Source organism: Centroberyx gerrardi, chromosome 19, assembly GCF_048128805.1.
Source record: "Centroberyx gerrardi isolate f3 chromosome 19, fCenGer3.hap1.cur.20231027, whole genome shotgun sequence".
In the NCBI taxonomy this organism is placed as follows: Eukaryota; Metazoa; Chordata; class Actinopteri; order Beryciformes; family Berycidae; genus Centroberyx; species Centroberyx gerrardi.
This window is the reverse complement of record NC_136015.1, coordinates 5314714-5339509: the sequence shown is the minus strand read 5'-3', so window position 1 is coordinate 5339509 and position 24796 is coordinate 5314714. Positions and strand designations below refer to the sequence as shown.

General features: G+C 46.2%; 1 protein-coding gene across 2 annotated transcripts in view; it reads right to left on the bottom strand.

Moving 5' to 3' along the window:
- Positions 1 to 24470, bottom strand: part of arid1ab (AT-rich interactive domain 1Ab) — a 51237-nt gene extending 26767 nt beyond the window's left edge. For both annotated transcript variants that reach the window (XM_078290384.1, XM_078290385.1), the window contains exons 1-4: positions 23263 to 24470; positions 4396 to 4617; positions 1926 to 2603; positions 1586 to 1702 (exon numbers count right to left, since the gene is read on the bottom strand). In XM_078290384.1, coding sequence (XP_078146510.1) covers positions 1586 to 1702; positions 1926 to 2603; positions 4396 to 4617; positions 23263 to 24177 — 1932 coding nt within the window. In that variant the 5' untranslated portion in view covers positions 24178 to 24470. The remainder of the gene's footprint in view (positions 1 to 1585; positions 1703 to 1925; positions 2604 to 4395; positions 4618 to 23262) is intronic.
- Positions 24471 to 24796: the final 326 nt, after the last annotated feature.

The window sequence follows — 24796 nt, the reverse complement described above, 5'->3', positions numbered from 1 at the left end:
ATCGTTGCCAGAGGACTATCAAGAGGCCACATTTACTCCACTGTCGCCAATCCAATTCCTGACAGACATGCCCCCCCACTGCGCGTTATAGAAGGTAATGAGGTAAAGGAGGTACATATTGGACTTTTGGACTCACAGTGCAATCGTTTGGCTACAAAACACTTGGATTACGCTGCATGAGCTGTATGGAGAAGTTTGATGGACATTTTCTATTTTTTTGGCCCCGATAACTCTAATGGGGTTATGAAGAAGGCTGGAACTACAGTGGCTAACTCGCTGTGTGTTTGGTAGTCCTATGATCTTCCAATTTTCATTTTGCGGTGAACTATTCCTTTAATGTCTCGACTGGATTGGAGAACTTGTGGTCAGAAGGCAAGGCGGAAAACGAACGCCGTTGTCCACCGGTTATAGTGGCTGTTTCATCCAAAAATTCAGCTGACAACATCACTGTTTTACCAGTCAAATATATTTTTAGAATACAATAGGACCTTAGTGACGGCTGACTGACAAACTTGCCAGCCACAGTCAAAATTCACCAGCATTTGGCTTGTGATAATCAAATGTGGTGGTGGTAATTACTCTTCACAACAAATATCACAATACATGAAATGACAGTGGCTCTACAACTATGTATATAAAACATGTAGTGGAGTGCGCTTTCGGACTGAACGCTTTTGTTTCTCTCTTAACCCTAACTTGCTGTAAGACCTGGAAATGATCAAATTCATTTTCACTTCATTTGCAGAAATTCCGGGGCTGCGTAGGAACCCCAGAGGGTAATGTGGGATTCATGCATATCTCACTTCTTATCTGTGTTGCACTGGTGGTATACTGGTCCTGACTGACTGCATTACAGCACTGCGTTGAGTGTGCAACGGCTGCGGGTGAATTTCAGCTCGGAAATGTTATTCCCGTGCCCTGGGATAGTTTGTTGTCTTTAGTGTACTTTCGCCGCTCTCTCCCACAGCTAGACACAGGAGAGAAGAGTTCATTCCACCTGTTTAATGGATTATATTTTCCTGATGTACAGCCTTTAGGTCAGTGAAATAGAAAAGGCAGAACTGTGATGGCACCTAGGAGGATTTTCTGGGATAGGTGTACGTTTTCTGATGTAATACTATAATATAAAGCACATTTGGATGTCAAAGTTTAGACAAACATATGGGTCTACAAATTCAGCGTGTGAGGGAGTCTCCCATTCATCGTCAGAGAAAAAGCTAGGAGCCGTAAACCAACATCATTCAATACTCTTTATTTTCTGGTGTCTGGCTGTGGGAGAGTGTGATGCCAGTCCCCAAACACTGGACTGCCCTTAGAATAAAGGCCGGGAAATTAACACTAACCAACAGCCAAATGCACGGAAATTTTGGCTGTGAATGTTAAGTTTGTCTACTCTTGCAGCCTTTTTGGCAGGTAACCAACCATTGTCTGGAGGTTATAAAATTCGAATTAGCAGGTCAAATGGAGAAAGTGGCTGGTGACCTTTGGAAAAATGAGCCATGGTAGCCAGTGGACGAAAAAATTTCCTACCCGGCACGAGTAAGCATGAGTGAGCTGTTAAATGAAAAAGAGGCGGAGGGCTCACCGGCAGACTGGATGGCCGGGCCTGCATGCTGTCCTCTTGGCTGCTCTTGTTGGAAACCATGGGCTGGTTGGAAGGAGGAGCGCTGGACTGGGAGCTAAAGGAATCCTGGGAGAGCTCCTGATCATTGGAGGAGGAGGAGGGAGATTATACAATGGGTGACTATTCATGTGAAAAATGCCAAGATCAAGATTCTGGTTATAGCTGGATTCTGGTTACTTCCAAAAAATCATCTATTCGGCTCTTAGCAATGCAATTTCTCACCAACTGTGCGTATGGGAATTCAGACTACACCCATTCAACCACTGATACATAGATACAGAGGTGTGTGTGGTGTTATTACCTGCGGAGGAGGTGGAAACCTCTGATATGGTGACTGTTGCTGCTGCTGCTGTTGCAGAGGGGGTGTTTGAGAATAAGGTGACGGCTGGCCCTGCTGGCCATGACCTGGGGGTTGCTGGGCTTGAGGAGGGGGACCTCCTGGTTGTTGTTGCTGCTGCTGTTGTGGTTGTTGTTGTTGTTGTTGTTGTTGTTGTTGTTGCTGCTGCTGCGAGGGCCCTTGCTGCTGCTGCTGCTGCTGCTGCTGCTGCTGTGGGGGCTGTTGCTGCTGCGGTGGCTGCCCTGGCCCTGGGGGTTGTGGGTAGCCAGGCTGGCCCTGGGGGCCCTGCTGGCTCTGGGGACCGGGACCCTGCTGCTGTTGAGGCTGCTGCTGCTGGGGAGGGACGTAGGGCGGCTGGCCTGGCTGGGACTGCGGGGGCTGGCTATAGGGAGGCTGACCCTGAGGAGGACCGTGGGGGCCTTGGGATTGCGAGTAAGGGGGCCCTGGCTGCCCGTGTTGGCCAGGAGGCTGCGAGGGGTGGCCCTGCTGGGGGTAGGGAGCTCCGGAGCCACCCTGGGGCTGGCCGGAGTACGGCTGCTGCTGCTGCGGCTGGCCGGGGTGAGGCGGGGGGCCGTGCTGACCGTAGTAGCCCTGGCTCTGCTGGCCGTAGCCACCGGGCCCCTGTTGTCCATAGGCGGTCATCTAGACATGGAAGTAGGAGCAGCAGTTAGTATCAAAACATGTGCATAAAAAAATCGTTTACCTTAAAAGTGGAAGGCCACTCAATATAAGAACTCAGATATGTGAACCCAGGACAATTGAATCAATACCTGTGAACATGAACAGCAGTCTTCCATAGCTCAAAACAAGAGAACTAAGATTTTACTATAGGTGTGCTGCCTGGAGCTGCTCTGTGGATCAATAGGTGATCACCTTTATGATTAGAGCTTTTAGACCAAAATGACCAATCTAAACCAAAAATAAGCCCGTATCCCCAGTCACCCTCTCTGATATATTTAGACTTCATTCTCAGCGGAGTTCTCCTCAGAACATCTCTTAATCTTATTCACAGATTAAAAGGGCAAGACAACTCTTCTCTCTCATCTCTGGCTATAAGTGAGAGCAGAGAGCGTTCATTACTACAAACCGATCTGTCCATTTGCATAGGAAAAACATCTGAGTGTTGCGATTCAGTGGTATAGCCCTTTAAATTACAGCCATGAAAATAAAAATTGAGTGTTGAATCCATCCCCATGAACTTTCAGTGCGAGGCTTTTCATATTCCGCCCGATCCTGCACGCGAAAGCCTTTCAATACAGCGTTTTTCGTTTCATTACCCTCAAGGAGCATGAAAGGAGAAGGCGCTGACCTTGTGAGGAAACACAGTAATAAGAAAAAGAAGGGAGAAAAAAAAAAAAAAGCCACGTGTTGTTGTGGGAGGGCACTTAGCTACTCAAGGATTCAAAGAAAATAAGAGATGGTGCAGAATTGCCACACATTAAAACAACATGAAGTGGCTGTATTGTATCTGTCTGACAAAGGGAGGGAAGCCGTTTCCTTCTCTGCGGGGCACTTATCGAGTCCACAGTCAGACACCAGGCAGGCCGGTATGAGATAATCACACCGCACAATGGGCACGAGACCGCAGACGGCGGGCCTGGAAGAAAAGGCTTCACTCTACGGGATTCCCTGCATGCACTTCTCTGTAAAGATGGACTGCCTTGTGAAGACAGTTCAAGTAGGGTCTTATTCCTAGCTGCGAGTTAAGGAGCAAGCAATAACCTGCTGATGGTGATAAAGATATATGCTGCGTTCACATTGTGGCGGTATAAGGTGGATAACAAACCGGATGTTTGTTGTTTTCAGTTGGAGAATGACGGTTAAACTGTGACAATGCAGCCAGAACGCGCCGCCTACCGCGCCTGCAGAGGCAACGTGAAGTTTCCCAACTTTTGCCTTCTAGCATGGCAGTGAAGACAAATAGGATGCTGAAAAATACAGCTAAATGAATGGAGCCACATATGTTTCTCCACCTGCTCTTCGTGTCTCTTCTTCCAAGGTAGTGAATGAGTAAGAGCTCTCTTCTTCTGTCCGTTTCGGCGTCCGGGAGAGAAGTGTGCCAGATTTAGGTTTGGCTGGGTAACTCTAATTCCCTTCTTGGCTTCCTTCTCATTTATAGAGGGAATCATTTAATACTTTATGCAAAATATATCCTATTAGACATTCTGAATTAAACTGAAGTATTGAAAATGAACGGTGACGCAATGCTATTTAACGGTTTTTCTGCACCAATGCGCATGGAATGGTTGGACCTCTCGTTTATTGAAATTGCCATGGCAACCACGAGCCAGTTTTCGTTACAGTTGACTGGCATCCCACGGTGCCGACCTGTATGGCTTCTTTTTTTAGGTCACAGAGTGAATGCAGCAATAGAGAGGTTGTGCAACGTTGGAATCTACAGGCAGGGAAGCGATGGAAGTCAGTAGTTACTGACCTGCTGTCCGTACTGCATGCCGCCCATAGTGCCGGGGGTGCGGCCCTGCATCCCCATAGGATACCTCTGGGGGCCTGGTGGTCCGTAGGCCTGCCCTGGGTACGAGCCTGCCTGCTGGGGCCCGGGCCCTGGGGGAGGCCCTTGCTGCTGCTGGGAGTAGGGGTTGGCGGCTCCGTACGGCTGGCCACGCATCTTCCCTACCTGGTCCATTGGGCTGGGAGGCTGGAGGACACACAGAGAGGAGTTAGGAACTCTCGACATCTCGACAACTGCTTCACCATAGAGCGACTTGCGTAGCTCAACCCCGAAAGCACCCAAAGCATGGCTTTCTCAACAAATTGACACTCATGCTAATGAAAAATGTATATACTTAATTTTTAGTTTATCCATGACCTGAGAACTTTCACCGTCTTTTACATCTTTATACTGATACGTCTCATTACAGAGCGAGCAATCAATATGTTAGAAAAGTTATGCTTTGGGAGCTTTTGGGGTTGGTTTTTGAAGTGTTCATTGGCCCTAGGACTGCACTGGAGAGCCTGTATGGTGAACCAATTTACAAGATTTTGGTCAGAATCGATCGGTGAACACGGGAAAATAGCATCAAGGTGAAAAATGGCCTAAGTTGTGCTTTAAACCTTCTTGTTCAGCTCTCTGGAAGACAACCCATGTTACCCGATGACCGCACTACTCAAAGATGAACCCAAATAATGAGCGTGTTCACTTGCAGTGTCTCTTGTGCAAGCATCATCTTAACACAGTCAGAGTATAATCAAGCAAATATAGAACAAAAATCAGAAGGGGGAGGGAAAAAAAAACAGTACTGGATTTACTTTCCCACTAGAAAGGGAAAAAATTGGCCATGAATGAATGAATGAGCCCACTATATCCGCCAGGAGCGTTTCCCTGCCCAGGAGATCATTGTGCCAGTGGGTGGATACTGTTACGCCGGAGACGTCGGGGAGGGTTTCTATGAAAATAAGCTCAAGGAAGTGGAAGTGTCTGCGGTGGCTGGAGCTGGGCCCACCCCTCAGCTGGAGCCGCGTCAGGGTGGTGGTGGAGGGGGGCGGTGGGGGGGGGGCTGACCTTGGCCCGGCTTGGACTCGGGGAGATCCACATGGCCCGGGCAGACGGCGTCACTCCGCCAGACAGCCTCTCTGGCTGGAGACCCGGGGAGGAAAACGGAGAGCAGAGGAGGAAGACGGGGGCGGGGGGGGGGGGGCGGGTACAGGTTCGTAATGAGGTAGCCTCGCCTGTCAACAGCTGGAGCCAAGGTCATAAAGACTCTGTCACTGTGTGTGTGTGGGCGTGTGTGTGTATATACACGCAAGAGGTGAGCTTGGTGGAATCCCCCCAAAAACAACACTCTCTAGTATAAAAAAAAAAAATAGGCATTCCGCTAGACCATGACCGACTGCCCGCCTCCGTTCCATCACAGAGCGCTGTGATGGGTATCTGTCTAGGTGGCGTGGTCCGGTGCCATCAGCTCATCACACCGCTGGCAGCTCATCTGTATTCCCGTCGAGCCGACCGCAGCGCCATCAGAAAGCGCGACCCACAATAGGGGCTTTGAAGTAGCAACACCTCCTGGCCTGCTGACCTCGGGCAGCAGACACAAAGCTTTCATTGCTTCCCACGGTTATTAATCTGCGTGTGTGTGTGTATGTGTGTGTGTTTTTTTTTCCTCCCCCAAAAAACCTCTCTTCCTTGGTTAAGGGAGACAACCACCGGGGCTATTTATAGCCAGCGAGACGGAGAGGGCAGTCTGCCGAAAATGTAACAGGTCCCAGCTGCACTGCTGTTTGAACCTGGGCCAGCCCTTGCTCTTCCTGGGCTTTAATAAAGCAGCAGGCTTTGGCACTCTATGAATGACAGCGCTGCAATGAGAGAGGGGGGGGGGGTGAGGGACACCACAGCAGGAGGGTGGTGTATGTGTACTGGGGTGGGGGTGGGTGGGGGGGTAGGGGGAGGGGGGGTCTGGCTCCACAGGCTGTCAGGGCGGTCAACCAACATTATCCAAGATAACATATTCCATTCCAGGTTTTCCCTCTAGCCTCCCCCAGGCCACACTCTCCTGAGCTCCTCCAGGTTCATGGACAGTATGTGTGTGTTGTGTTGTGTTGTGTGTGTGTGTGGAGGAAAGGAGGGGATGTGGGGGGGGGGGGGGGGTGTTACTATATTCCCTAGGGTCATTACCGACCGCACCGCAGGGGGAAGAGGTAACAGGCCCCAGTAGGCAGTCTCCTGTGACCTCTAATGCACTTTTAACCCCCGGCCTGTATGGAAGGAGCCGGGGCAAAACGAGACGATACCTCCGCCCGCCCCACCTGACATCGCCCCCGTCCCCCTCCCCCGTCACATCACGATAGGTTTCCCAAAACACACTGGCTGCTTAGCCTGGAAAGTAAGTCAAGGCCACTTTATTTGTCCAATAATGGCGAAAAAAAAACAGTCTCCACATTCCCACAAACAAAAAGCTGAACCGCTTCAGTTCAGCGGAGGATACACATCCTTCCACTGAGGTAAACTGGATGGAAATATGCTATAGCTCTTTCCTAATGAGCTGGTTAAGCAGTTAGACGGAGCCTCCTGTGTCATCCATAAAGTGTGCCGCGGAGGCCTGAATCACCCACTTACGTCCTCCAATCCACATGAAAAATGACTATTCTGCTAACAAACTACAAAACAGCCACGCAAAAAAGTAGAATCTATTTCTCATTAAGACAAAATCTCCCAGCGATGACTAGCCATAAAACAACTGACGTTTTTTCCCCCCCACCGGTTTTGGTCGATATTTCGCCAGCAGTGAAAACTTTTCTATACCCACTATAATGTGCCTCCCTTACATTAAGAGGCCTGAGACGGCTTAGGCCCATCTCAGCAGAGAGAGAGAGAGAGAGAGAGAGAGAGAGAGAGAGAGCTGGAAGGTACAGCTTGACTACAATCAGGATTACCAGCTTTCTGCCTCCCCGTGCCACGTGGAGAATCAGTGTTGACATTCCCAAAACAACCACTCCTCTCTCTCTGCGTCAGGACTTTCACTGGCAGGATTAAGGCCATAACCAGCATTCTAAAGATAGCAATATTGTAAATCTGCCAGGTGATCAGATAGCGGAGACAACTGTGCATACGAGGCGAATATCAATACGGCCAATACTGATATTTCTGGATTGAAGCTGCTAATAAGCTGATATTTTGACCATTTTCATGCCCAAACAAATTGAATAAATTCCAAGATTTCAGTGTTTCCCTGAGAAATGTATTCTTGTCAGGGCAGAAAAGCCTCTGAAGCAGTATTTAGAGCATCGCGGGACATTAAAACTCTTCATTAAAAGCCAGACTAATGAAATTCTTTTAGGTGGGTTAGCAGCTCCTTAAGGCAGGGTTTTGTTGCAGGTTTTACAGACTGACACCAATGAAGCTGTTGAGGAAAACACTTCCACGCCACACTGAAATGATGTGAGGAGCCTCCATCATAATGAATGTGGACAACACTTACTGATTTTCAATAGAAGGCCAATATCGGCTCCGTATATTGGTCTAACCCTTGCAGGGGCCACGCTCAGCGAAAGCTTCAAAAACCATGTGGTCCGCAGTGAAACAGGAATCTCGGGGAATCCTGAATGTTAAGCAAGCTCAATAGGTCATTTTTTTGGTTTTACTCCTCCAGCCCATTCGATCACATTAACACATCAGTGGGCTAAAGGCCGGAAGCTAGCTGTGGTCAGTCCGCTGCTCGGGCCTCCATTGATCTGTTTACCAACACTTTCCTCACATTGCTAAAGTTGCTCACATCCCTCACACACCATTACATTTCCTCCAAGATCCCAGAGAGCTTTGGCTGAGGTCTGTGTGTGTGTGTGTGTGTGTGTGTGTGTGTGTGTGTGTGTGTGTGTGTGTGTGTGTGTGTGTGTGTGTGTGTTTTAACCACACAAATCAGCCTCTGCTGTATCTTGTATACAGAGGTCAGGGTTTGCTACAGAAGGCACTGTTCCTTACCTCTGTTATAGAATGAGCGGCTCTTCCTAGGAAGGGTGAGCGGCTCTTCCTAGGAAGGGTGACGCCACGGCCCGGGCAAAGACCTTGGCCGTCTGAATTTATTTTCCCCACAACGTTTAACACTCTTAGAACCAGTCTTGAGATTTTTATCATAACCAATAAAACTTCTATTAAATGTAGTAATCGATTACGTTTTAGAGGTGCGACGCCTGCATAAAACTGCCGAGGGAGGGGATAATCAAAACTACACTTTGTAGTTTTTGCTCGATTTAAATGGAGAATGTAGTGTATGGAAAAGAAATGTGTTCATGGAGGATAAACATTAACCAAACACAGATTCATTCGATGATCACACGTTGGTGATGTCCTTAACCGAGGGGCTGAAGTTGTACTGTACAATTACAGGTTTGGAATTCATTCTTCAAGGTCTAGGAGAGAAACTGATTCGTCTCTGGTGTATCAAAGGAAAAGGCTGGAGGGGGGGGGGATGTGGTAGGGGGGGATTTAGCCAAATATAGGGCAAGATGGAAGTTGTGGAAAGATGATAAGGCATGCAACTCTCCTGAGTGCGTCAGTTCATCAGCAATGGCGAGAGAGAGGGGTGTGTGGGTACGAATCCCTGAGCTTTAGAGCACAATTGGCTATGATCAGGGCCTCAATTAGTCTTTGTTGGCACATGATTCTATATATGAATTAGCACTGAAAATGTGTAGGGTGACACATTTCAATGAAAAATGTATATTCATTATTTTGGCCGGCAAAAAATATTCTTGATCCTTTTGTTTTCAAGCCCTTGGCAGCCAAAACATTAATCTTGGACACTGCTTACAATTACAGGAGCCACAGTCCAAGCTGCTTAATAAAAAGACCAACAGAGTTATATTCCCCAACAGAGGAATATGGTTATGAGTTAAACTGGTGGTCAAATTACCTTTTTCCATTTCACCATTTTACTCTTACTGTAATAAGAATATGAATCTTTTTGGAAAATCCATAACTCTGTATAGAAATTGTTGTACTTTGATCTATTCTCCAGAAATCTAATGAAGACAAAAAGGCAAAGACGTTTTGGAAAATAAACTGTACCGTTCTAAAGTGTACATGACTAAAGCTGTCTGTAGTTAGGGAGGTTTAGGGAGATTCCTTGATGCACACAAACCAAAAGGCAGTGGAGCCGTTGTGGTTTTCACACAAGCAGAACAGAAACTTGTCAATAGCGAGCACCACTAGGTCCTAATCTTTGTAACTAATGTACAATGATGTGCGCAATGTTGTTACTGTACAAGATCCCAACATAAAAATCAATGGACTGCATAGCCTAGTTGAATGATTTGCTTTCAGCTGCCTGTAAAAAATTAAATTTGAGCGAGCTTTTAGCCCCATCGCTCTTTGAACATCTTTTCATTTCTCCACCATTAATGCCAGGTGAAGAGGCTTCGCAGCGACACTCTCAGACTGTTGTTTCAAAAATGACTAAGGTCTGTACCTGCAGGTCGACTGATATGGGTTTTTAAAGACTGATACCGATACCGATATTTTCAGTTTGAAAATGGCTATGGATGATATTTTGTGCCAAAATTTACTATATACTAAAATTGAATATTCACTGTTCCTGCCGGAATTGTAATCTTGTCAGAGTAGAAAAGCTTCTGGAGTATTCAGACCATGGGACACTAAAACTCTCCATTGAAAACTAGAGTAGTAATAATAAAAAAAACATATTCATACATACTTAAGGGCCTCCCATAGACAACCAGTGGAATCAAACAAGCTGCATCATATCCATCATATCAATGGTAGACAACACTGACTGGACAATATCTGATTTTTAATAAGAGACCAATATCGGCCACATATATCGGTCTAACCCTAGTCAACAAGGCTTCAAGCAAACCTTGGGCGTACGGCAACGCGGTCCCAGACATCCACGCTGGATGGTGGTTCAACCCATGATGCTGCTGTCTCTTTTTTCCTGCCCAGTCATCTAATCAATTGCTGGAGGAAACTCCTCCCCTGGCCTTTTTTTTTTTCTCTTCCCTAAAAAAAATAAATAAATAACTGCAATTAGCACATGGCTAATCTGCATAGAGGAAAGCCAGAGCACTCTTGGCAGAAGAGGTTGCACTGGGTATATTGTCTCACGACTGGGCCGCTGGCGGAAGCGGGGTGGGGACTGATGCAGGGTGGGGTGTGTTATATGTAACTAGTATTCAAAACAGTGTGCGTGAGAGACGTGGGGATAGGGATAGGGATTGGGGGAGGGAGGGAGGGAGGGAGGAGGGGCTGGAGCTGTGCCTGATAGCGGAGATGGAGCCTACTGGGCCGAGCGGAGCAGATGGACTGGGGGGACAGACGATAAACAACTGCTGCTAATTTAATCCGCCACACGGCCACATGGCCTCGGCTCGGCACACACACCATTGTTCTGCAGTAAAGCCCTTCAACACGCACGCCGCCGCTTACACACACCGGCTCTAAGGCCGCCCTCATATGGCGGTGGAGACGCGCACATCACATGTCAAAGAGGGGGCAGATACCTGTCCCCTACATCTAACTTCAATCATAGGGCTGAGATTTACCTTCATTTATTCAGGGGGAAAAATCAACTTAACATGCGCTCTTTGCTTCACATTCACACAGTTACACGCATTCACACTGGGAGCTGCCCAGTACAACCACAGTCTCCTGCTATTGGTCAATTAGGGCTGGACCCGAATATTCGGATATTCGTTCGTTGGGTAGGTATTTGTTTTTTTAATGTAATTTTATATGTGATGATCGCTGCTTGGGTGTCTATATAGTGACGTCACACTTCTGCTCTTGCGGAGTTTACTTTTGTATGGGGAAGTCGCTTGTCTGAGCCGTTGTCTCTAACTTTAATAAAACTACAGCTGAAGTATGAAGTTTTTCGTCTGATCACCTCGGATTTAAGCTGTGGCCACTCTCTGAGTGAGGTCGGACTGTGGTTGCCGTGGATTGCTATCTCGGTGCTATGACGGTGTCTCAGTGGATATAAACGGTGCTAAGCTACATTTTCCTTGGCTGCTAACTGAAGGAGCTACAAGACCGCTAGCTGGCTGGTTGCCAAGAGGTTGCCGCTGAGTTTGCGATCCCGTTTTGGACCGCGTAGGAGCGACGGACCTGAGTATGTTTTCAGCGCTGTGTTTTTGTGAGGAGGAACTGTGACTATGTGTTGAACTGTTGCCCATGTATGGAAAGCCAAGCAGTTTGAAGGTGCGTGACTCTTAACACGACCCCCCCCCCCCCCCCCGGCCGAAGCTTCGAATATTCGCTGTTGATTACTACTGAAGCTCCGGAGCCCAAAAAATGGTATTCGGGACAGCCCTATAGTCAATGAGCAGCTCCACTGCAGCAGATAGGCTAGTAGTTGCGGAGGGAAAAGAGTTCCTCATTTGCCTTCTTCACTCGCATTTTCCATATGGGAATTCGTACCGGCAACCTTCCAGTCACAAGCAACGCTTCTCCAACCTCTAGGCTCAGAAGAAGAAAAACAGCAAATAGAAAGTAGAGGTGGATACTCTTATAAGAGAGAATGGGAATTGTGTGCTGAAAATATGAATTAATGACACCTATGAATCTTAAACTTCAGTGCTGATCAGCCCTTTAGCAGCCAACTGCTTCATAAATAATGACCAAGGCCGGAAAGGGTTGCACTGTTACCCTTTAGATACTTGCAGTAATGTTAATCAAAACCAACGGTCTATTCACATTTTTGTCACTGTGCACCTTTATTAAAGTCACATTTTCACAAATGTTTGAAACTTTTTTCAATCCCTGTGTTGGTCATTACACAGTGTACGAGTATTTCTCTTCTCCATAAATAATGACCACACCAAAACACACAGGCCAAAAACATGGGCCACAGCACAGCGCAACCACAAGGAATGAAAACAATCTTGGCAGCCCAAATTTCTTTTCCAAATGGCCTTTTAGGTAAAAAAAAAAGCAAACAACAATTGCTGCCATATTATAATTTAGGTAAAGTGTGGCTAATTGGTCTGAACGAGGAGCCAGGGAAAGATCCATACCTGTATACGTGCTAAAATAAACAAGAAGCTGGGAAAAAAAAGAGAAAAAAAAGCCATGTTCTCAATTAGGCAATTAGTCTGCCTTCCCACCATATCAGCCTTAGTGGTTCCAACTTAGAGGTGACCGCTGCATGACTCTGGAAAAAAGCAAGGAGGGAAATGATGGGGGGGGGGGGGGGGGTTGAGAGAAGGGGGGGGGGGGGGGGGGCTGGCCTGCTGGTGCTATCATCCAGACCGAGGAGAGGCAACAGCACCCTACTCACCCAGATGTTCACCCAGCTGTTCCAAAGAATTCAAAAGATTTACAGGGAGGAGAGGAAGAAGGCAACTTGCACGCACAGATGACAAACTCGGCTTTCGCGTCTCTGAGAGCGGAAGGAGGAAACAAAGCTTTCCGGGGCTATTTGAGGTTATCGCAAAAAATGACAACAAAGAGACGGGAATTAAAAATTGCTACTTTCCACCAGTGCGAGGTGAGGTTGGTGTGAGCAGAGTGAAAGAGAAGCTTAAAAAAGGAAAAACCCACACTGAAACACTGTTAAAAACAGCTACTGGTGCTGTACCTTGCATTTCTGAGTCCATTTTGTTGTTAGGTGTATTTTTCTTATTCCTCTGGATAACTGGCCAAACATAGACGATGTGACGTCATGTTGAGATATTTCCAGCGCAGCTATAATTGAGTTTGATAGCAGAAAATGTTTCAGCGATCTAAAACATCAACGGTAAACATCAGGTTTTGGTGTCAGCTCCTCAGAATCAAAGAGCATTTCTAGAGCTGCCATTTTGCACCAATGTTCAACAATCATACAAGGAGAAATCCATCGAAGAAGAGGCAGAGAGACCAATTTCTCCATCCACAGTGGCCTCAATAGACCAGAATGCAATGCAGCCACGAGACATGTTGTGTTTCAAAGAAGGAGCGAAAGGCATTCTGGGAAACATAGGAAATCACCAACTGAAGCAGACGAGGCAGGTGGATGGAAAAGTAAATTACAACACTTCATCACAGAGTAACTCTTTGAATGCATTGATCATCACAGATTGATGATACATAACAGTGTAGAAGTATCCGAGGGTGGATTTTTACTTTTAAGAGTAACATGGCAAAAGGAAGGGCAACCAAATCGCAAACCTGAGAGACAGATAGCACTAACAACTGCAGGTTTCAAAAAGATATATTTAAAACGGTTTAAAGATGTTTTAAATGCTACTTGGAACTGACTTGAAGACCAATTTAAAAACCAATTTGACGTTGGCGCACAGCACACAAGAATGGACATTTACTGGTGAATACCAACGCAGCTGTGAAACACCCGATGCTACCCGGTTCCCAGCACCCTACTGGCTGGCCCACTGTTCTCCACAGTGACAACAATCTCCTGTTAGGCAGATCAGAGCAGCTTGCCGGGGCCGTCCGGGCCCGCTGCACGGACTGTCAGTGTGATGTTCGGGTCAGAGATACAAGAGACTGAACATTCGCTCTGACTGCTGGCTGTCAACCTGTCAGGCCAAACTTATATTTCCAGGTGACAGTCGCGGATTCCCGGGACTGAGGCGAGGCGAGGGATGTTGGCACCGGGAGCTCAGATGGGCTGAGAGCAAGGCCGGTGGGAACAGTGTCTCCAATGCTGTATTCACATTGTGGTGATGGGCAGTCGACAGAAAACCAGATGTTCACCATTTTCAATAGTAGGACGATGCTAAATTCAACTGGCGCTGGCGTTAAACGTTGCCTAACGCACTTACAGATGCAACAAAGGTTGAAGTTACCCAATTTTTACCTTCTACCGCTGCGGTGAAGACAAACCAAATGTTGAAAAGTCTGGAAAAACGGATGAAGCCGTATACTTTTGTCCACTGGGTCTTCTTGTCTCCTCTTGAAATAGTGAATAACCAAAAGCTTTCCTCTTCTAACTGACCATTTTGGAGTCCGGAAAAACATTTCCGGGAGAAGACGACGTACTGCCAAATTCTGGTTTGGCCAAGCGAATGGCCTGCTTCCCTGCTTGGCTTCTTACTCGTTTACATCGGGAGTCATATTTAATCATTTCTACAAGATGTAACCTATTCAACATTTTGAAATGGTATGAAATATTGAACAGTCAGAATGTGCGTGGAATGGTTGGACCTCGTTTATTAAAATCACCTTGGCAAAGAGAAGGCAGTTTACCATTGCAATTGACTGACACCTCACAATGCCCAACGGTGCGGCCTTGTTTTAAAGCCACAACGCGAGCGCAGCATGAGAGTGGCAGCGCCGCTTTAGGAACCCCGGTCAGGTCACACGAGCACTTCACTACGGCTTAGGAAGAAAGAGTGGTCTCAGCTCTCCACTCCTACTCCAGGATAAGCTACTTGATGCGTAACGGGCAGCGACTCCTCCGTCGGTGTCTGAGGCAGACGCGCCGGCCGGTTACGTCACGTTGCCGGAGCTCGGCTTGCACCGTCGAGGAGGGATGCTTATTCAGGCTGACCACTGGCACCCTGGACGACCCATTACGATAAGTGTGTCACTCACTACCATGCCAAAAATACCCTGGCTACTGAATGAGGCGAAGCCACTTAAGGACCTGGCTGGGTCACTGCCTGCCTCATGGTTACAGTCACAGCTCTGACACTGACGTCAGACACACTCCTCGGAACACACTTGGTCAGGAGGAAAAATGCTTACTCAAAATGGAATATTAAGTTCAGTGCTGGCCATATCAAAGCACTGCATTGTAGCACAGCTGTCTGCTTTTAAAGAAACCTTTTTTTTTTTGGAATGGAGGGAAACTGTTTTTAGGTTGTAGTCAAGGACTGATTCCAGCTTCTAAGTGCTTTAGTCCTTGGTTAAAAACAATTGAGTGAAGGACTGAATTGGACTGGTAAAACCGTTGGGACTGCTAATTTGCACTCTCTCCATTGAGAAAACAGTTGCACTCGGGTGCGGCCATGCAAATCTTCAGGTCAACGAGAGGACCAAGCCAACAGCAGTTACTGCTTTTTCAAAAGCCATATCACCACACCTCTGTGTATAATGTGTATGTATAATAACAATGTCCAAGATTAACACCTGCCAAGCACCAAATACCAGTAAATTTGTCTTTGGTGCAAAAATTTGTGTCACCTGCCACACAGGCCAGAAACCTCTTGAGACAATAACGGTTATATACAGTCTTTGGTCTTTGCCAGTTCTCAAACTTTGTCCCTGCTGCACACCGTACACTCTCTCTGTCCGTGAACCAATCAAATCCAAGAAAACAATGGCCCTGTATCAAAAAGGCTGCTGATTGGCTGCCTGTTACACAGAGTGGTAGCGTCTTAACTTCTGCAAACTTTTGCATATTTCTATGAAAAATGTAGATTCATTATTTAGGAATGTAGAAATTATTATTGGTGAGTCAGTTTTTTTTAGTTTACCAGCCCTTGACAGGTGAGCTGAAAAAGACTCTGTAATGAGGCTGTATTGATGATGAGTAGCCTCGAGTAGAAAAGATTATATAAAGATCAGTGAATCTCCCGACTGTTGTGGTGTTGCATGGTGTGCTGGTAATGGTATCGCATTATTTGAGGCCATCACACTGCTATTTCTGTTGCGGTGTAAATGTCTAGAATCAAAACTGAGGCTGGTATTTAATTCAAGATCTGGGTATTGTTATTTCACTGGTTTGGAAAGATTAGTTTAGTCTGCTCAGACTTCCTCGCCAACCCTTGCTCCCTGGATGCACTCCACAACTTTGGATTTATTGGCCTTAAAAGGAGGCTGGACTGGTGCCAGACACGTTAGGCAAAACAGAAAGCAATGATTTCACTGGAGGGCACAATCCACAACAACAGACGTCATGATTGAGTTCCACATACAAAGAAAGCCAACTCCTCCTCGTGTGCTTACGTCCACTTTTGTTTCCACCTCATATGAACCACTGGCTTTTTTTTTTTTTGCAGAGAGCAAAGGTGAGCGCTGTATAAGAGCTGGGAGGCAGCATCAGTCTCTACCTTCCAGTATCAACAACTGCACCCATTTAAAGGTTAACCGCTTTTCTCCATAAAACACACACCATACGTCATGTAAATGAAGTCTGTAGTCTCACACAGGCTCAGAGAGGGATATTACTATGCTAATCTGGAGCATTTTAAAAGGTAAATGTCAAAAGAAATGAATTACCCTTACATTCCGGCGCACCCCAATACAATAGCCCAAGTTTGACATTTGTCCATGGAGGAACTTGTTTTTCCCAATGTATTTTCAATGTGCAAAACTGGGCGCTTGTGTTATTACAATAACACAAGAAGTCATATTCAGTGGCAGGGCAGCAATCAAACTCTTCGAACAACCGTGGATGGTTCATCGCACAACTTCACCCGCCACTTTCACTAATTACACTGATCGTTGGAATAGGATCGCCACATGATGGAGGGATACCTCAATAAAGTGGCTGGTGGAGTCAACAAATATACAAGCCATGACCACAATTTACCAGCAGAGCAGATGGTGGTTAATTCCCCCATCCTGTTGTTCAGTCGTGTTCGACTGGCATGCTCTGTATCTAAAACTAGTAGGGAGTATGAAGGGGTCTTAGGGCGGATGCTGGAGGGGGGAAAAAACGAGTGAACTGTGGAAAAAGACCAAGTTGGAAAGTGCGACGCCGTCTGTGGTTGTCGGCAGGATGAAAAAAGGCCGCCGTTACTAAAGAAAGACGGATGGACAGTGGCACGTGGAGTATGGGCAGGTCAGAGAGGCTCCTGAGGCTGCAGGGATACACACCACACACACCCCCACACACACACACACACACCATACACACCCCCCTCTCCCTACCACCAAGTAACTGAGTGGCGCACTTTATACACAAATACACACAGCTGTCAGGGGCAGACGAAGATCATTCACAAAACACCCACCCCCCTTCCCCTGGGTATCACTGACACCGTTTCTCCCCCATACACATAGACCATCCAGTCACACACACACACACAGAGTGCCGGGAGGCAGCATGCTGTCCGTGTGGCCTGTGGAGAATCATTACTCAGCAGTGCAGACTAAAGAGCCGAGAGTGAACTTCCTTTTTGAATGCACGGTCCATCTCTTCTCCCCGGCACCAGCCTCAGCAAGACAGCCTCAAAACAGTAGTTGGGAATTATTCTTTATGTTTTGTTTTCACCTGCTTGGAGCATAAGACAAGTGGTGTTTACAGCATCAGGACCATTCAGAGAAGTGTCGGGCCAGTTGCCAATCACAGAATAGTATAATAATTGACTTTCACATACTTTCCAGTGATTGTCTAAACTTTTGTATCGTCCTGCAAGGCAAGCTTGTGTATCATGTGACCCAGGTCTCCAATAACCCCACCGTCTACTGATGTGCTCACTTTTTCCCTTCGTAATCATTTCAAATCCCCTGACAGAACAGAAGTTGGATGATGGAAAAGTTTTTAAATTCCCATCTCGGCGGCACAGCCTCGGACCCGCTCCCACAATACGATTCCCGGTGTAACGTAAAAAAAATCTGACACACGGCACAGCTCCGGCGCGCTAAATGAGAGGGCATCGGCCTGTGTAATGCTTTAATTAGTTTTACTTTTGAATCACAACACAGCGCCGGGCAAGACGCTTGCTCTGTTAAATGGGAAATATATTCCATCTTCATTACTTGTGAGAGTTTGTGACACAATAATGCTTTCGTGAAACTGTTGATTTGTAAGCTACAGTGCAATTTGCGGTGGGGCTCGCCTTGTATGGCGGCAGCAGAGCTCGGCGTGCATCTATTAGTGACAGTCAATTAAACAAGTAACACCCAAGGTTTGGTGTAATTTTTTCAACTGCAGGGGTTTGAAAATATTCTAAAAAAGTGTCTGATTATGGCTTCATTCAAACTCAACTTGGGAAGAGTCAGCTTTGCAAGGCTGAAGGGCATCCCTGATGGCTTACTCCCCTGTGTTTAGCAGTGGGAAACACCTGGCGTTATACACCCAAAACAACTCCACTATAGTCCACTTGTTTGTGCCTAAGCCATGATGAAATCCCATAATATCAGCAATCAACCGCCACTCAATTAACCCATTAATTCCTCTTCAGATAGCAGGTGACCCAAGTCAGGTGAATGCCTCTATAAAAATCATCCATATCATCGTGAACAGCAATATCCACCAATTAAAAGGCCAAGTGCGCTGCTGTTAATGAATGAAAAGTTGAAGCATTTGACAAAACTCTGCAAAAATACCAGCCAACAGCACTCATCGTGGCTCTTGTGCAGCGGAAATAGGCCGAAGCCTGCGAACTGCGGCTCTCTTAGCTGAACTTTGGTCAGCTGGCTGCCACATCAGGCTCGGCAGTGAAACTTCAAAACACACACACAGACACACACACACACACACACACACACACACACACGTTCTCTTACTAAACAGCGTGTCCACATAGCGCTGGCTTAATGTGACTCGTCCGTGCGACTATTTGAAACAGTTAATGTTTTAATGTTACTGACCTAAAATGATCTTTTGGTATTGGAAATTGCTCTGTTTAGTCTTTCTGTCCCTTTGCCCTGAGTGTGAGGTCCTGTCCTCCATGTGTCTGTCTGTGTGTTAGTCGTCAATATTCAACCTGCACCAATGCCACTGAGACATACTCCTGTACATTTACTTTAACTGGAAAATAAAGCGATTCTGATTCTTCCCAATTCAGTGACACTAATGAGATTTTGAAACGGCCCTTTGCCATCCCCGCAAATATAATTTCTACCACTCTTAAGTATGCTCGCTACCAAAATGTCCAATTAACACAACTTCCCAGACACTCCTTCGCCGCCTCCTCCTCCACTTCTTCCCCTACAGTAAGACTGAGCCAGGGCCCCTTTAGCAAGGAGCTGCTTATTACCCCATTGAAAAGCGCATCACTCCACATGAAAAACCTGCATCGGTGGCAATCTAGTGACGAAAGAGTGTAAGAGTGTTGGGCTAGACGCTCTTTTTGCTCTAGAAATTGAGAGGATATGGCTACGGTTGCGAGAATATTAACACAAACAAAAGGTTAGCTCCAAAATACTCTGATCAGGTGACATTTGTTCACTCTAACATGTGTAATAGCACTTTAATGGCAAAACTATGTCATGCAAATAGACTTTGCGATAGCTTAATAGGGGTGGAAAAAACAGCAAGCACAAACACTGTGTGTGAAACCTGCATTTGAAATACATAAAATAAATAAAATACAGCTTCTAAATGGCTTTGCTGCAATTGTAAATGCAATGCTGTCACCAACATAGCCTGTCACCTACAACTATCACTACAGCCATAAATTCAAGAAAAGCGACAGTACATTAATTTGCACTGTTTAGAGGCTACTGCAAAGACAATAGCCGCTGTATATTTCTTTTGTTACTCTCTCTCCATGTTCACAACTCTAAATTGAAGTTTTGGGCTTCGCTCTGTCTACCACACAACCAAAAAAGGACAGAGATTAGAGCTACGTAAAGAAAGTATCACTACATCTCGAGGCACTTATTCAATGGGATGGGCGTTCTTGAGACTAGTCCATATTCACAAGCACTGGCAGCTGTGATTCTTAGAGATGGCGACAGAAAATGCCCCAAAATTTCCAAACTAATTTCTTTAGAGAGATTAAATAACGATTAAAAAAAACGAAATATATATAATTAAAAACATATTAAATATGTGTCAATATGTCATTGAAATATATGTCATTAAATGAGAAGGTAAATCACTATTGTATACATGTGGCCTGGCCATGTCAGAAGTCTACATAATAAACAAGGCTGAAAACATGACATTGATGAGAAGGGGCATGACAGCTAAATAGCTACCTAAGTGGTGTAAATAATCCTACTCTCCACCAACAAATATACAAGTTTAAAGCTGCACGAGGCAACATTTATTTGTAAAAATCCAGCTGTCTCAACAGCCTGAATCACAAAGTGGGGCTGAAACAGAGAACAGCATCCCATCCCCACTAATTGTGACGCAGTAGATTCACCCTTTTTGCCCAAATTAAATAGGGTACTGCTCTCGGGTGTGGTCACTTCTCCAACCACGGGAAGTGACAAATCGAAAAGTAAGAGTGAAATTCAAACTGTCTCCTAAACAGCAGTGAGCAGCGCCCCATCCAGATAATGCTGGACTCACCAACGTTAGATCTTTTGCCTCTCTCATCCCTTTGCTATCGTTAGGGCTAAAGCATCACAGACCGGCCGGGTTGGTAAACATGAGCGTGCTGTGTGCAGTTTACTTGTGCTACAGGATTTCTGAGCATTAAAGTTCACATTTTTCAAAACAGTTCACTCTCGCTGCCATTTGGAGCCGCCAGCGTACAAACTCGCCTAGTGCAGCTTAAATTTTCTACAGTTTACCCCATCATGATGCGGCACAGCAGCGATCAAATGAGTTCTATAGTATGTTAGAGACTGATGGTGCCTAAGGCAAAGCTTGTCACCTTAAGGTCTAGTCTCTGTGTACAAGAGTCTGAGGCAACAAGTGGTGGTAACGCCTCACAAGGCCAAGACTTTTTCCTAGAAGACCAAGGGGTAAAAATGCAATAAGTCATGGGGTCAAGGGGTAAAACATAAGTGACCCCTCCTGTAGGGAAACCTAAACCAAAATGTTGACACATGCAGCACGACTTGTCATGCTAGCACTTTCTCATATTTGATTAGTAGAAAGCAGAGGACACATAAACTCAAATACATCTTTTTTTTTTTTTACAATATGCATATAAACCAATAATGTCTTTTTCTACAAGTCATAGAAAATCAATCAATATCCTCCTCAAGCCAAAGTGGCGTCTCATAGCCTAATTCACACCACCAGGAAAGTCACACACATGACAAACACTGTATTAATCAAGATTAACACAACCTGATGGGGTCTATAAAAAACTCCAATGCATTTTTTTCTCAAACGCATCACATGGCTTAATAAAATATTTGTTTATCAGGGTACAATATGTATACATTGAGGCATCCTTCATCCACCTCATTTGTATTTTCAGCATCTAAAATAATCGGTTGTTCGCTGTTTAAGCGAAATTGAGGCCAATAATGAAAGCGTTGACCAAGACACTCCACCTATCCTACCTATGGGACATATGACACATTGCTGTAAGGTAAAAACAGACCATGTTAAACCACTCTGCATGTGGCTGTTATCACTGAAGAGGAGGATGTAGGTTAGCAGTGTTGACATGGTTACACACTCTGCATGCGAAAGTAAATTAGGCTATTGTAACCCCGCTGGAAAAAAAAGCTGTGACACTTGGCTGACACCTTGGTTGCTTGTAAACACAACTGCAGCCAGTCCGACTCTCTCACGTGGCCTGAGACGTTATGGCACAGAGTCTCCTCAACTCCTGATCTGGAAACAGTGGAAAACACCGTTCTACAATGGGGCCACAAGACCACACCTACTCTATCTGCTGTACCAGAGTCAGCCGACTGAACGAGCCGTCCACACAGTGTAACCAACAGCAGAACTTCAGGTGCACGCCCGGGGTCAACTACTAGAAATTATAGATGTGCCTCAACATAAGTAGACTTAAGGTTAAAACAAACAAACAAACAAACATAGACCTACATAAATACAGTCATCATGCAAATTACTGCAGTGGGAGGAACAGAACAAAATGTGTTCTCAAAATGTGTTCAATAAATACAACCAATGAGTAGGCTATTATTCCCACATGAATTGTGTGGTTTCTGTCTTGTTTTTCCATACAGATTAGAGAATATGTCTATGGATTCATAAATACAAAAAATAAAAAATAACATTTTAAGACAATATAAATGCACCCATTAGTCTTCAAAAGATGCATAAATATATGAAACACATAGGGACTATGTTTTCTTGATACGGTGGAGGAACACATAACTGGGCAGAGGGGGGTGTTTTTCTGCAGCCTTCCATTAGATGCAATTATAAATGGCCGAGAGCAGAGGGACGGGGGAGCCAATCAGATCTCGGCTCGCATGTCAACCTAAGACCAACTGTCTCCTGGCTCTGACAGCAGGATTTTACCTCCATAATTCAAATCCCAAAGCAAAGGCAATCTGCACTTTGCCAACTCCAACCAGCGGGCCATGTTTACAAGGCGGCACATGGAGGAGAGGCACAAAGAGAAAACGGAGTCGAACCGAGTCACAATGAATGAACCCTCAGTCACATTGAATCAATCGCAGTCAGGATCATACTTTGACACAATGTGACTTACTTAGCGGATGTAACTGTTGCCATTCACTGGCCTCTTAGCCACATTTACACCTCACTATACAGCGGCTTTTTAACGACAGAAGGGTCTTTTCTTAATGATTATGCAAATGTTATTTAACAGCTATCGCCATGATTTGCATCTTGTTTATTGCCTTGACAGCGTTCGACACAACTTTGATAGTACCGAGAGGAGCACAACACAAAATAAAGCCATTTTACCACGGACTCCTGCAGAAATAACAGTGGTTACAACACTTTTAACTAGCTTGAGGTTGAGGGAGCAGTTAGCCCTGCGAGGAAATATCACCTTATCTCTCCCCACATACACACACACACAATTTCTTCTGACAAACTCTTACTCTACTTCACCCCGTCCACGCAGAGATTCACACCAATACCCACGGCTCGGAAAGTTGTTTCTAACAGAATATACAGCTTCTTTTTCTGTCTAAACACTATTGCAGGGGGTGGTACTGGGAGAAAGAGAGAGGCAGCCATTTTAGAGCTCTTGCTACATAGACAATGGCTGGTCCATTGCAATATGCAACTCCACAGTGCTTTTTCAGAGCTGTTGAGTGACTCTAACTTAGTCAAAGTAGGTCAGTGCTGTAAGTGAAGTTTACCTGATTTCTGTTTAGAGGTTGTCCAGTGTTTCCCGGGCTCATGGGAGGCGGATGGTGGCTCCTTTGTTGCCAACCCGGATGGCCCCCACCATACTGGCTGCTGCCCATATCTGCTGGTCCCTTGCTGGCCCCTTCCTGATTGTTATAGTCTCCTTGGGGGTAATTCTGGTAGCTCCTGGCAGAGCTTGGAGATGTCAGGAGCTGATTTAAAGTTGGCGTAGACGTAGGTTGTTGGTTTCCCATGTTATACCTCTGATTATTGTAAGAGGCAGCCATAGCAGTGGTTCCTCCTGCTGGCTGTTGCTTGCCTGGCTGCCCCCCAGCCGCCGGAGGCTGGTTATTACGCGGGGAATTCATGGCCCCGTATCCTTGGCCCTGATAAGAAGTCCTATTCGGGAATGGGCTGTAGTTGTTATAATGGTTGGGATAGCCGTGTTCGTGTGAATTAGGGGGGTAAGGGTCCATCATGCTGCCTGGTTGCACTGCCGGCCCCGATGCAGCTGCCATGCCAGGGCTTTGTTGTCCGCCATGTTGATGAAAAGGGGCCCGGCTGTAGTGCTGGTTGTAACCGTAAGGAGGTGGAGGAAAGGGGCCCGGGTGGTGGTGTCCCATCCCGGGATGATTATTCCCTTCGGGCCCGCCTGTATCATTCTGATTGCTGCTATTATTATTTACCCTGGGCAAATTCCCGTTGCCGTTCTTCATGTCAGGATCCCCTCCTCCCCCAGCATTTCCAGCATCGGTCCCGTCCTGCAGCTCCTTCTGGCCTGGAGATCCGCCGTCAGATCCCGGTTCCTTATTTTCATGCTGTTTCTCTCCCGGTACCGACTCCTCCTGTGGGTCCCGATCCGGCTTTTTGAGTTCGGATGGCGGGCTAGTGTTGAGAGTGGCGACGCTGGCGACCTGAGCGGCCATGATATCCCTCTCTCTCTCCCCCACTCTTTCTCTACCTCTCTCTCTCAGCACGGCGACTCACTCACAATCAAACTCCGAATAAGCATTGAACATAAATACAATTATATTTATAACAACGTACCCGTTGTCCCGGTTCATTCCCCCCTTTACCCTCCGCCCGGACCGGTATCCGGTAATCCACCGCGACTCCGTTTAAAGTTAAAACTGGGGGGGAAAGTTTGTGGAAGAAAATATATATAAATACAGAGCCAGGGAATTGAAATTCACCGACACAAGTGTGTGTGTGTGTTGGAGGGGGGGGGCTTCTGTTACAGAACGAGAGCGCGAGCTAGAAACCAACCAAACCAGCACGAGGCTCCGCGAGACACAGCCATCTTACCGACCTGCCGCGAGAAAAGAGAAACACGGAGCGGATTCATCACTAACTGGAGCCGGACTGCATTGACTACAGCTAATAACAACATTGATTATAGCTAATAGGACCGGTTATTTGGGGTCTATTGACTTGTAAACTAAGCTGATACATGAAAATGTCTTTGTATTTGAATGGCTCTGTGTGTAGTTTCAGCTGTTGGTCGTTCTGAGACTGGGGAAGTGTTTCTTTTAGGAGACTTAGATA